Source organism: Budorcas taxicolor, chromosome 21, assembly GCF_023091745.1.
Source record: "Budorcas taxicolor isolate Tak-1 chromosome 21, Takin1.1, whole genome shotgun sequence".
NCBI classification, from domain to species: domain Eukaryota; kingdom Metazoa; phylum Chordata; class Mammalia; order Artiodactyla; family Bovidae; genus Budorcas; species Budorcas taxicolor.
Genome location: NC_068930.1, coordinates 48,257,255 through 48,271,570, shown reverse-complemented (window position 1 = coordinate 48,271,570; position 14,316 = coordinate 48,257,255). Strand labels below are relative to the sequence as shown.

At 41.7% G+C, this 14,316-nt stretch overlaps 1 protein-coding gene across 1 annotated transcript in view; it reads left to right on the top strand.

The window, feature by feature from the left end:
• The window catches only part of EGLN3 (egl-9 family hypoxia inducible factor 3), a 28,196-nt gene extending 14,194 nt beyond the window's left edge, over nt 1–14,002 (top strand). Inside the window, exons 2-5 of the mRNA XM_052659726.1 lie at nt 8,267–8,386; nt 10,280–10,416; nt 12,848–12,921; nt 13,841–14,002. Coding sequence (XP_052515686.1) covers nt 8,267–8,386; nt 10,280–10,416; nt 12,848–12,921; nt 13,841–13,872 — 363 coding nt within the window. The 3' untranslated portion in view covers nt 13,873–14,002. The remainder of the gene's footprint in view (nt 1–8,266; nt 8,387–10,279; nt 10,417–12,847; nt 12,922–13,840) is intronic.
• Nucleotides 14,003–14,316: the final 314 nt, after the last annotated feature.

Below are 14,316 nucleotides of genomic sequence, written 5' to 3'. Positions count from 1 at the left end.
GGGATTTCATAATCGCAAGGAAGCCCTTACTGAGAACATCTCTCTGGTGACTCGGGTGGGGATGGGGGAGGGCGCTCCCGTGCCGGTTCTGTGCTCGGGTGTGGGCTGGCTGCCACCCTCACGCAGCGCACGTAGCCCTGTCACTCAGCCGTCACCCTGCTGGCCCGGAGCCAGGCCTCCGCGGGAAGGGCTGCCTTCCCAAACGCAGACAGCCTGTACTGCTGTGCCGATGTTCCCGGGCCTGTTTACTGTGCTTAATTGCAGGGCTCTGCTTGAATCCCCTCCAAGGAGAGGAATTAAGCACAATTCAAAACGGAGTGACAATAGCCTCTTAAATTCCTGGTCTCTGAGAGTTTCAGTGGCTCCTGGGGGAAGGGTGATTCCCTCAAGTTCAGGGTGATTCACGCAGGTTCATGCACGAAGTGCAGGATCCCCTCAAGAGAATTTTGATCTAGTTCAGTCAGACCTTACAGGCCTGTGACTCCTCTGTAATCTTAGGCATGCTTCTCTGTGTGTGTGTGTATATATGCATATTTCTGAGGGTGGGGTGGGAGCCAGCTCTTGAATGTAAGAATCTGAAGGAGCTATTATCACTGAGCTAAGAGAACTGAGGAGAAGGTTTCAGAGTCTCGATAGTTGCTGATGGTTTGTTGAAGTTGCTGATGGTTTGTTGAATGATCCCAAAGTTAGGACCAAGTTCGTAATAAAGAGGGACGCTGATGAAAAAGGTCTACCTGAGGACAGGTTTTCAAGTGAATATGGTAAATTGCCTGCCTTTCTAGGCAGGCTGCTCTTGCCTGATAGGAAGGAACCAGCAGGCCCAGTTCACCAGAGCCACAGAGAATGGCTTATAACTTCTGATTTTTCATTTTCAGAATTACTGGAGCTCCTGCATTTCCACAAAATTTAGGTATGGGGCATAACAATTATTGTTCTAAATTGGGGGTAAGGTTATATGTAGCACAGTTCTGGGCATGTGGGTTCAGGGAGAAGAATTTTTAGTGCAGATATAGGGCGCGTGAGGAAGGCAGAAGTTCTCAGTGTAGAAACAGAATTAGTAGAAGATATTTGTGTGAATAACTTGGGGTTTGTTGGAAGGATTACTTGCCTCTTGGATATTGACTGCCTGATGTTCTGAATCTTCTGAACATGGTCAGCATGGTCAGATGCTGAAATTCTGGGAAGGGGAACGTGGTAGCTGGATCCAGCTCTTGCTGTTGCCCACCAAGAGCCTTTTCCCCATTATTTCTTCTTCATTCCCTTACATCAGTCTTTAACTTGGGCAGTAGGAGAAAGGAAATAGCTAGACTTGCTCTTAACTAACCAGATAGCTAACAAGCAAGATGCCAAGATATCTAGTGACAGTTTGTATACATTTTTCCTGAATCTAGAATGAATATAAAGACTCTAAAGCACTTTTTCTGCTTCTGAGCTGTTCAGCAACACATTGAGAGCTGACTTTTTTCTAAAACTGGCAGCAATGTGAACTGGTTAGTGACATTTTCTTGAAACTCTTGGAGAAGGCTTTGTGTAGTTGCAATTATTTTGTAAACATGCCTTGTGAATATTGTATGAATTTAAGTGATTTAGGTAATATATATTGTTTAATGTTCTTTAAATATAGTTAGTTCATAATATCATGAATTTTGGGTGTGCAGCAGCGTGATCCAGTTATACATACATATCTACACACACACATATATTCTTTTTAAGATTCTTTTCTATTATAGTTTATTACAAGATATTGAGTAGAGTTTCCTGTGCTATGAAGTAGGTCCTTGTTGGTTATCTATTTTATATGTAGTACTGTGTATATTTTAATCCCAAACTGTTAATTTATCCCCCTCCCTTCTCCTTTGGTAACGATAAGTTTTGTTTTCTGGGTCTGTGAGTTCTGTTTAGTAGATAAATTCATTTGTATCATTCATTTTTAAGATTCCATGTATAAGTGATATCATATGATATTTGATTATGTGATATAAATTGGAACCATTTCTGGCCAGTAAACTTCATCTATTACATTCTCCACTCTGATTGCTTGGCTGTTTTTCCAAGCTAAACAAGGCGCATGGTCTTGTGTATTTTTTCTCAAGTCTTTACTCATCTAACATTCTGTGTGGTTGGTATCTTATGGTATAGTGAGGAAGGATCCTGGGCCCCCTTTGCTGTGTTTGGAGCAGATGTGGTGGAAGGACTTGAGGGGAGAGAGGTTTGGTGAAGGCCTGTGCAATGTGGATGGCAGTGAAGGATATAGCTGAGCCTGGTAAAGAGAGACAGGGAAAGCACCCCTGTGTAGCTCAGGAAGTGTCACAGACAGTTCCTGGGCCATAGACAGTGATCTCAAAATCCAGCCTGATTTTTTTTTGTTTGTTTGTTTGTTTTTTTGTGGCTCTGATTTAACAATTAGGGTTAAAAATATTCAGGAGAGTTTATATACAAATCTGGTTCAGTTACCTGCTACCCTCCTAAAACCTGAAGATTTTTAATGTCTGCCTCTCATTGCCAAGGATAGAAAATTCCCTAGTTGTAGGTAGCATAGCTCACATTCCAGAGTTCTGACACATATATACCTGATTGGCTTCAATATCTTAAGTAAGTGAAAGTCGCTCAGTCGTGTCTTGACTCTTTGTGACCCCATAAATATAGCCTGCCAGGCTCCTCTGTCCATGGGATTCTCCAGGCAAGAACATTGGAGTGGGTTGCCATGCTCTCCTACAGAGGATCTTCCCATCCCAGGGATCAAACCCAAGTCTCTCACATTGCAGGCAGATTCTTTACCATCTAAGCCACCAGGGAAGCCCAAGAATACTGGAGTGGGTAACCTATCCCTTCTCCAGGGTATCTTCCTGACTCAGGAGTCAAACTGGGGTCTCCTGCATTGCAGTCAAACTCTTTACCAGCTGAGCTACCAGGGAACCCTTCAATATTTTGTTACTTGCAAATCCCACAGGCTATGTGAGTTTCTCAGCCCTGCTTTTGAAGCTGCAAAACACTTAGGTAGGATCAGATTCCCTGAGCGGAGACATTCTGAAGCCCCAGTTGAGGGGAACACAGACGTGCACATCATCAGTGCATATTTTAAAAATAGCTGACATTAAGCTGTGACAGACTTTATTTTCTTGGTCTTCACAATCACGTGGATGGTGACTGCAGCCATGAAATTAAAAGATGCCTGCTCCTTGGAAGAAAAGCAATGACAAACCTAGACAGACTGTTAAAAAAACAGAGACATTTCTTTGCCTACAAAGGTCCATATAGTCAAAGCTATGGTTTTTCCAGTAGTCACATATGGATGTGAGAGCTGGACAGTAGAAAAAAAAAAAAAAGGCTGAGTGCTAAAGAACGATGCTTTTGAACTGTGGTGCTGAAGAAGACTCTTGAGAGTCCCTTGGACAATAAGGAGATCAAGCCAGTCAATCCTAAAGGAAATCAACCCTGAATATTGGTTGGACTGATGCTGAAGCTGATCCTTCATTGGAAGGACTGATGCTGAAGCTGAAGCTCCATTACTTTGGCCACCTGATATGACTCATTGGAAAAGACCCTGATGTTGGAAAAGACTGAAGGCAGAAGGATAAGGCGATGACAGAGGATGAGATGGTTGGATGGTATCACCGACTCAATGGACATGAGTATGAGCAAACTCCGGGAAATGTGAAGGACAGGGAAGCCTGGCATGCTGCAGTCAATGGGATCAGAAAGAGTTGGACACAACACCAACAAGGCGGTGTTTGGTATGTGCCAGGCCTTACACTGAGTGTTTTACACCTTCAGTCCTCATAAACCCATTCTACAGATGAGAAAACTGAGATGTGAACAGGTTAGATACAGGTTATTCTATATTTAGGTTGCATTTTATTAAAGGTATGTTCTGCTTAGGGACCTTCCATAATTCAAAACAAATCTTTACCAAGATTGGCTGGTATTTCTGTTTCACAGTTGGAGGGGCTTAGTATTTGGCAGTAGACCGAAATACCAGTTTAAAGTTACTCAACCTGGCAGCTTCAAAGTTATGCTCTTTTTAGCAAATTTTTCAAAATGGATTCATATTTATTATCAACTTGGCAAGTAAAATGAGATGATTACTGTTTTAATGTGCTAAGTTAAAATTTCTATAAAACGTCACTCTCTACCTTAAGATCAAGTCATACTAGTGACTGATGCTGAAGTCATGATATATATATATATATATATATATATATATAGTACATTTCTGTAGAAAATCTATGTTGCTGACTGTTTTTAATGAAGTGGTGAGTCTGAGTGGAAGAGAGGATGGGACAGATGTATCCCTTTCCGACCTGTGGATCTAAAATGATCCTCATTGCTAAATGGACAGTGGAGGTTGCCAACACCAGTTTTTTGAAGTGGTGTATACGGAGCTGTGGTTGGTTTCAATTAAGAGCATTCTGTTTAGGTGCTGGGATGGAAATCCTGCACTTTCCTTTTTCAACTTTACCTTTGGGATGGATGAGATATGGCTTTTCACAAAGCCGACTTAGTAAGCGCTCTTAACAGAAACCCTGTTTTCTTTTCTACCTGCAGCATTTGGGGAGCATATTTTGTTACTTGGGTTTGGCTGTTAAAGTTCTACATCTGTGTACATTTTCAAAGCATCGTTACACATTTCCTGCTGGAATGTGGCCGCCTAGGTATCCAGAGCGCCTGTCTCTGGTCTGGAGCCAGTCTGGAAGCCTGGGAGGGGTTCACCCCTCTCCACTCATTTTCTTCTGTTAAAAGCTGTAGAGAGGCTTCTGGGGATGAAGTGGGGATAGGGAGTGGGTGGAGGAGTCCGCAGTGGGGCCAGAGGAAGGGATGGTGAATGCATAAAGAGATGTGGATTTATCAGCACATCCAAGGCTAGAACTATAGGACTAAATTGTATGTGTAGTGCTGGTCACACTAACACCTTATTAAACTTTTATAAATTTCAAGTATTAATCTAGTCCAGAAGTTTTGATGAGTAAAAAGTCAGTGATAAGTGAAACTTCCTGCTGATGGGTTTCAGTGTTAACTGCACAGCACATTCGTCACTTGATCCTGAAATACTCTGGTGATGTTCTTATTGTTCTGGAGCGTTCTCCTCTGTACAGTCTAAAGCCCTTCCCTGCTTGATGAGGTTTGGATAGCAGCTCCGTTGACCTGATCAGTTTCCGGGGTTTGTTTCTGCCCCGTGCACGATTTGGCACAGAAACGTGTGACTTGTTATTGAAGTGAGCCTTGCTTCTCAGTGCATCCTTAGCCTCTGTGGTTTTGGACTATGTCAGAACCCAACAAATATTGGGAATGTGCCCAAGCCAAGACCCATCTCGTGTGGCTCTTGTCCAGAAAACACTGATAAAACTGGCCTGTGTGGTTTCAACAGGGCCACTGAGGCTCACAATGATTTCCTTCCATTGTTTTGAAGTTGATGCTATGGTTTCAGGAACCAAAAGAGAAGGTGAAGATTCACTCTGGCCAGAAAAATTCTGTTTCTCTCCATTAATCAATCAGATACTTTGCTGACATTAGGAGTTTTGTTCTAAAAATAAATCCCCTGGAATGTGCCAGCTCCTTCACTCTGGGTATGTTTTACAGATGCAGCAATTCATAAAGGAGGTACTTTTGTGAATTTGTATCTTTTTTTTTTTTTTTCAGTTTTTAATCTAAGCTGAGTCCTGAGGCAGATAAGCGCTTCCTAATGCCCCAAAGAACTCTGTTGCTGCTTGTAGGGGTGATGCCTAGATAGAGTGCTAGACCTTCTTGGACCATCAGAGGCCAGGTAACCTAAGCCCTTTAAAGGAAAGACACCAAGCCTGGAATCACATAATTAGTTGCAGGGTGAATTAGATGGCAGGCATCCAGACCACTGACCTTTTCCTTAGAGTAGAGCTGTTTAAGAACATAAGATTATGTAGCATTGATGGAGTACTTTTTCTTCTTTTCAGAGCTTCACAGTGGGGAGAGGCTGAGTTGGTAGGGAATCCAGCCTCTAATTATTTGTGGCTTAAGTGACGTTCATTACTGGCTCAGTGGTGGCTCTTATAATCCTAATAGCTGCTTCCAGGGATGGGTAATTCCCTAGTCATTATAGTCGACTTCATTCATCTCTTCCCTAGCTAGGCCCATCATTTCTATCTGCTACCAATCACCTTTCCCCAAGCCATCCTTTGCTTGGTGGTATCATTTGTTAAATCTCAATTGCAGTAACCTCAGAATTCCATCTCTGAAAGATGTTCAAGCTAACAGTCTAACTTTAGCTTTAAGATGGCATTGCATTGACATTCAAAGATAGGATATGGGGATTGCTAGCTGCATGGGGATATAGAGTTGGAGAGATATGGTAATTTAAGCCTTAAGATCACTGTAAAACTGAGTTACTCTTCAGCCTTATTTTTGTTCTAGTATGCGGTGTGTGTGAGGCCTTTTAGGTACATGCCTCGTTCATGTGTTCATGTTACCATTGGGAGTGACTTGGCACTCACGGCACTGAAGCTAATTCTTGAGCCACTAGTGCCTTAGTGTGGGCTCTACTTGACTGGTATTTCACCAATGAAACAGTCTTTCCATTTGTGAAGGAAACTGTGAACTGAATTGCTACATGTATGTTTGAAGATGTGCTTTTAAAATGACAAAATCCCTACTGATCTAGGTAGAAAATAAACTTACTCTTTAGCGGGAAGACCTGCCTACTAATCATTCATTTACTTATCAAATTTTATTTTATTTTATTTTTTTAATTTTAAAATCTTTAATTCTTACATGTGTTCCCAAACATGAACCCCCCTCCCACCTCCCTCCCCATAACATCTCTGTGGGTCATCCCCATGCACCAGCCCCAAGCATGCTGTATCCTGCGTCAGACATAGACTGGTGATTCAATTCTTACATGATACTTATCAAATTTTAAAACAAAAGCAAATCAGAAAAAGGGAATTCTCTGATGGTCCAGTGGTTAGCATTCTGAGCTCTCACTGCCAAGGGTACAGGTTTAACCCCTGGTCAGGGAACTAAGATCCTACAAGCACTGTGGTGTGTGTCCACCCCTCCAAAGTAAAATTTAAACAGATAGGTTCCATGTTTTAGGAACTGTTCTAGGCACTTAAGAATACATCAGCAAACAAAAAGGAAACATATCCCTTTTCTCATCTTATGTTACCAATATCTTCCCTGAGAGTATCTCATCCCTATGAAGATATTTTAGAAACAAGGCAATCTCCTGTGAAAATAACTGGCTTTTTACACTTTGTCTAATTTTTTCTATCCCTTCCTATAAATTTTCCAGGGAACATTTAGAGGTTTGTTACTTTCTTCATAGTAATTCCCTAATACTAATTTTTAGTAGGATTTTTAGTTTGGCTTCTTTCTCTATTTCTCCACATGAATGATACAGGTAGTGTTTGGGCAAAAGGAAGAGAATCATTTAATTTGATAATTCTCAATAGGAAAAAGACAAGCTTTGAAAAATGCATTAAGGTGTCTGTGAGTTTTCTTCTCTGAACTGGATTTGACTGTCATTTATGCTTCCCTGGTGGCTCAGATGGTAAAGCGTCTGCCTGCCTTGTGGGAGACCCAGGTTCGATCCCTGGTTCGGGAAGATCCCCTGGAGAAGGAAATGGCAACCCACTCCAGTACTCTTGCCTGAAAAATTCCATGGACTGAGGAGCCTGGTAGGCTACAGTCCATGGGGTCGCAAAGAGTCGGACACGACTGAGCGACTTCACTTCACTTCACATGCTGGCAAGTTGGGCCACGGTTTCCATTGGCCCTTCCCTATTTTTTCTTGTCCTGAGCATTTTATTGAGCAAGCCTAACCTTTTTCTCCTTCGTGATTGGTTCCTGTGTCTTTGTAAATGAAAGTATCTTAGCCATTGATCTAAGATAGTGATTGATTCAGTGATTCTGGGGCATTTGCTAGTAAGGCATAATCTCTAAACCTAGTGATTCTGATCTTCTGGGTCTAGGGTGAAACGCAGAACCTGCCTTTTCAAAAAGAAAGATTTAAGAGGGGCAGGACATTCTAATGACAACATAGATGCTATCTAAAATGTTCTAGAATTGTGCGATTATTGTTGAACTGCTTTCCACTGGGCTGAGCAGTAAGATATAACTTGGTTGTTAATGTCATATGCTGAAGAGTCCAAATTTATGCACTGTACACAAACTGAAGAGGCCAGCAGATACCTGTGTCCCATAGCGGCTGAGGAGGCTATGTTATTCAGGTCTTCACTGGTGGGAGATGCTTGGCTCAGCTTTGGTAACCAGCTTCCTTTGGATTTCTCTGTAGGCGATGGTGGCTTGCTACCCAGGAAATGGAACAGGCTATGTTCGACATGTGGACAACCCCAACGGTGACGGCCGCTGTATCACCTGCATCTACTATCTGAACAAGAACTGGGATGCCAAGGTACTTGGAATAATGCGAGTAGAGGGAGGGCTGAGAAACCACAGGAAAAGAATTCAGATGACTTAGAGGAGAGTTTCGGAGAAGGCAGTGGCACCCCACTCCAGTACTCTTGCCTGGAAAATCCCATGGGCGGAGGAGCCTGGTGGGCTGCAGTCCCTGGGGTCGCTAGGAGTCGGACATGACTGAGCGACTTCCCTTTCACTTTTCACTTTCATGCATTGGAGAAGGAAATGCAAGTAACCCACTGCAGTGTTCTTGCCTGGAGAATCCCAGGGATGGGGGAGCCTGGTGGGCTGCCGTCTATGGGGTCTCACAGAGTCGGACACTACTGAAGCGACTTAGCAGCAGCAGCAGCAGCAGCAGCAGAGGAGAGTTTGGAGTTCATAATTCCCACTGAAGAATCTTTTCTATTTCGTATTATCCTTTTTTCCTGCTATGGTTTTAGTATTAAAGTTGATGAGATGAAAATAATAGATGTAAAGTTAATTTGATGGAGGTGGGTGAGTAGAGCCTTTTTATTAGGTTATAGGTTATAATTTGATGATTGATGAGGAGAAGGTACTTTATTTTTTAAAAATTGGGATCAGTGTTTTTAGTCTAATCCAGAGCTGATAGGATTCTTGATTCTCATTGTGGAATAAGATATATACTTTTCCCTGCCAGGAGCAACGCTGAGAGAATTTCACAAAAATAGAACCGTAGGATGTTAAAACATCCCCAAGTGACGTTTCCCACACAGTCTTCTCTCTGGGTGAAATGTCTCCTTGGTGGCCTCTTGCCATGGTTTACTGTGATTGTGAGTGCCAAAGGTTTTGTAGCTTATTTTCGTATTTTTGAACATATATATAGATAGAGATGTAAAGTCTGGTGCCATGCTCACAGACATTTGTCTGGAATTTGTATGTTTTTTAAAAGTTAAGGATGATTTAGGAGTCTGAGAAGTTGGAGAACTTTTCAAGCTTATCTGGCTTTTGAACCTTCTGCATCTCCATTTCCTATTCATTAGGCCAGATACTAGCTGTCATAAAGCAAGGATATTTTATCTGGGGTCAGAAAAAGTAAACCTGGGAAACCAGTGAATTAGTGACAAGGTTTGTGTCAGTTCCCTATTTGATAACATGACTGAAATATATTCCTTAGTTATCCTTTAAAATCTTGAAAGGTAGTGTTATAGGCAAGAGAGTCAAGTTGTCAGATCAGTGATGATAAATCACAAAGTTTGAAATCATTCAAAAATTTTTTGAGTGCCTGCTAGTGCCAGGCATCATGCTGTGGGGAACCATCAACATATAAGACCAGAATTCTACCTTGACAAGATTATTCTAGTAGGACAGATTGGATGTACATGTAAAAAAATGTAATTCGAGGGGGAGAGTGAGTGGTATATGTCATGAGAGATACAGATAAGGTGGTCTGAGCATTCAGAAAAAAAAGAGCGTGTAACTTCCAGCTGATGAAATCAGATAGGAGATGGGGAACTCAAAAGAAAACTGTAAATTCTAATTGAAGGGGCGGTTATATGTGGTCACTGCCCTCTGGAGCTGTTAATATTAGATTGAATTACATGAAATGGCTAGGGCAGGGAGGAGGTTATGGGTCAAACAGTCAGATATTGGCAAGTCTGTATAACTGACCTAGTAGAATTCTACTTTGTGTCCATGGGCTTTGAGATTGTGGGGGTGAGAAGACTTCATTCAGTATGACTTCGGTATGTCTAGTCAAGTTTAAGATAACATTTAATACACAGGATGGCACTGGAGTTAAAATTTGGGAATAATATATGCTGGCAGTGGCAGTTGGAAGATAGCTTTGTTTCTAGATGAGACTGAAGTATCATTGTTAATGAACTGTGTGTGAGGCTCGGAAGTAATCTACCTTCTTTGTGGCCCTCAGCGACATGGTGGGGTCCTGCGAATATTTCCAGAAGGGAAATCATTCATAGCGGACGTGGAGCCCATTTTTGACAGACTGTTGTTCTTCTGGTCAGACCGCAGGAACCCACATGAAGTCCAGCCCTCCTATGCGACCAGGTAACAGCCAGGGCCACGACCGCTCTTGAGAAGCTTCTTGGACCAACCCCAGTTCCCAGAAAATTCTCAAATGTGTGTTGTTTACGGACAAAAGACCAACCATCCCCCTAAGCAGAGAGCAAACCTGTTCGAAGTCAATAAAAATTAAAGGAGAAACTTGGCTTCTTTAACATATAAAGTCTAACGTTGGTTTCAACTATTAACAAGTCGTTTTCCATTAAGTGAGAGTCTCAGATTCCAAATTTCCCAGAGCCCTTTTTTCTCTTCTCTTCTTTCTTGCTCACCACCCTCCCTTAAAAAAAAGCCTAATGTTGAACTATGCCTAGAGAATGTTGGCTGCCACATGTCAGAAATCCTATCTGGTTAACTCTGGATGAGTTTACAAGCTGCCAGTTACAAGCAGAGAAAAAACCTTGAGAATAGAAAGAAGAATTTGTAACACAGCATTGTAAATCAGCTATGCTCTAATAAAATTTAAAAGGAGGTTCAAAAGGGAGGGGATATATTTATCCCTATGGCTGATTCATGTTGAGGTTTGATAGAAAACAACAAAATTCTGTAAAGCAATTATCCTTCAATTAAAAAATAAATTGATTTTTAAAAGAAGAAAGAGGAATTTGTTCTGACTTCTTTTCCTTTTCCCCCTTTTCTTAGCTTAAAATTGGATTGGGTTTACTGTACCCAACATGTCCCAACAATTGGATTTTTCAGACTCCTTTCTTTAGATCACGCATGGGAAGATTTTTCAGAGTAACAGAACAATTTAGTATTGTTTACTATTAATATAGAAATTCTTGTGTGTGCGTGCTTAGTCATTTATGTCCAACTATGTCCAAGTCATTTATGTCCAAGCAATGGCACCCCACTCCAGTACTCTTGCCTGGAAACTCCCATGGACAGAGGAGCCTGGTAGGCTGCAGTCCATGGGGTCACTAAGAGTCGGACATGACTGAGCAACTTCACTTTCACTTTTCACTATCATGCATTGGAGAAGGAAATGGCAACCTACTCCAGTGTTCTTGCCTGGAGAATCCCAGGGACGGGGGAGCCCGGTGGGCTGCCGTCTTTGGGGTCGCACAGAGTCGGACACGACTGAAGCAACTTAGCAGCAGCAGCAGCATGCCACCTCATGGACTGTAGCCCTCCAGGATCCTCTGTCCGTGGAATTTTCCAGGCAAGAGTACTGGAGTAGGTTGCCATTTCCTTCTCCAGGAGATCCTCCAGGGATTGAACCTGCATCTCTTACATCTCCTGCACTGGCAGGCGGATTCTTTACCTCTGTGCCACCCGGGATGCCCAGAAACTCTTGATATATCTTAATTTCAGATTCTATCTCATTTGCACCTGTTTTATGGCCAAAGCTGTAAACCATGTGGTACTGGAGTGCTGTGGGGTGCAGCTTGAATTGGGAATAACAGTTGGGGGCAGGGAGGAGAGAGGTTGGGTGGAAAAGATAATGACTAAACCTTAACAAGACTAATTAAATTAAAGTCACAGGTGTTAAGTGTTCAAGGTTTATGTGTCCCCCTCCAGAAGTGACAGATCTGAGCCTCACACAGAGTTGCCTATGAAATGTCAAACTGGGATGTGCCCTAGGAGAGCAGATAACTACTTCTCCCACCAAAGCCTGTTTGTGGCTTATTAATGGGGTACAGTAATCGGTCCTTGTCATTTGTGCAGAATTTCCTTGCTCCTCCCCAGTTCCTCTATGACTAGGGTCACAGGGGAAACCTTAACACCACATGTTGATGGAAAGCCTTTGGAAAAATTCAAGTCCTATAGAAATTCCAGTAACTACTACTAAAAATGAAACAAAACTTTTTGGAAACTCATGCATAAAATTACTCCTGTATAGTCTAGCCCATAAATGGGACATAGTAGAAAACATGACGGTACCAATATCCCATTGCTTCTTTGCCTCAGCGTCCAAAACTAAAGACAAAAGTCAAGAATTTTAACGTCCTGTCATTCGATAAGTTATTCTTCAAAAGCTTCACTCCTCATCTCTGTGTTCTCCCCACCAGCTTAGGTCCCTCAGGCTTTAGCTGAATGATTCGCTGAATGACTTGCTTCCAGCCCTTTCTTGTGTAGTTCATCTGGACCTGTTATATTATTTGTTCAATTGCCTTTCCCCTCCCTGCTAGAGCCTGAGCTCCTTGAGAAAGAGGCTGCTGTATTCACAGGACAGTTTCAATTCCCAGCGCCCAGGATAATGGGTGGTGCATACTTGGAATTCCTTACATGTTTTATTACATTTAAATAGACTTGAAACCAGAGACGTTTATTTTAAATTAAAATTGGGATGGACTTCTGATAGTAGGAAAATTTTTAAATGTTGGCTTTACAAATGTCTGTTATGTGAAATTTATAGTATTTTTATTTTTGGTCATATTTTTAAACCTCTTTTCTAATATCTTCTTATCCTTCACAGATACGCCATGACTGTTTGGTACTTTGATGCTGAAGAAAGGGCAGAAGCCAAAAAGAAATTCAGGAATTTAACTAGTATGTGTTTGATAATTTTCTGTGACTTTTGCTCAAGTCAATCCATTATTTTTATTTAAGTTTTTTATGTATATGCTAATGTACTCTGTTCAGTCTCAGCTATCTATCTATACACACACACACACACATATATATATAAATGACATCATGACGGACTTAGTCCTGAAACCCTGGCCTTAGCTCTGCTGAAAAAAACAGAAAAAAAATGCAAAGAACGTCCCTGGTGAATGCCCACTGACTGTGGGACAGTTTGTAATAGATGGGATACGGTTAACTTTTGATCATTAATATTCACCCATCAAATATAACATTAAATTTTGCCCATGGTTTTGGCTTTGTAATAACAAAGGAAATGCAATGGAACCCAACCACCATGGTTCATTTATTATATTGGTATAGGAATGTGACTTTCAGTATAAAAACCAGGCTCATGTAATATAAACTGAATATGACTTAATGTCTTTCCTGTCCCCTCCAACCAGTATTATAAGGCATATTTTCCCAAAATACATTATATTGAAAGACATGTTATGAATAGTTTGTGAGAAGGTAAATTCCTGGTCCCCAAGTGTGGGAATTGTTACGTACAATATCTCTTTCTTGAAGAGTAACTGTGTTTATGGGCATATTAATCAAGAAAAATTAACCTAAGAAATCCTACAGTAAACATGTATGTAACATCATGTAATGTTACATGACCTATTGAATGTAACGTCATGTAATAGGTCATGTAACATCATGACCTATTTGAACAGTCTCCCCAGCAAATACCAAAGAAAATACATCAGGAGGTCCTTTGTTCAGCTTTGTTCTATGAGATGGGAAACATTTGCTAGAGGTTTTAGGGGTGATGTTTGTGACATGAGGTTCATCAGATCTGGCTCCTTAACCTCTGTTTTCTTTTCTGTTCCTAACTCAGGGAAGACTGAACCTGCCCTTACTGAGGACTGACCCTGCTCTGAAATCCGCTGGCCTCATTCACTTTTAGTAACAGTTTCTGAATTTGCTTTAAGAGTTGAGATCCAAAGAAGGCCTCTTCTTCAGTGACTCGGTGACAAGGAACCCCCACCCCCACCCCCCACTGCTTGCATCACTCAGATCCCTGTCTCGTGTATGGTACTTTGTGTTTTCTTGCCAAGACTGCACCTACCTTCAGACACTCTTTTTGCCAGATGAACTCATTTGCTAACTCCAGAAATACCTGCAGACAACCTAGCTGGCCAGCGGTTTAATTGTTAGATTTGGTAATCCTGGCTATCAAAGCAAGAACCTGAAAGCACGGGCGAGGGACTGAGTCTTACTTGCACTTTATGTACACTTTCTAATTTGAAAGGAGGAGGTTTGCAAAGAAAGAAAATGGTGACAGGTGCCACGGAGAGGCATCACTGAAGCCTT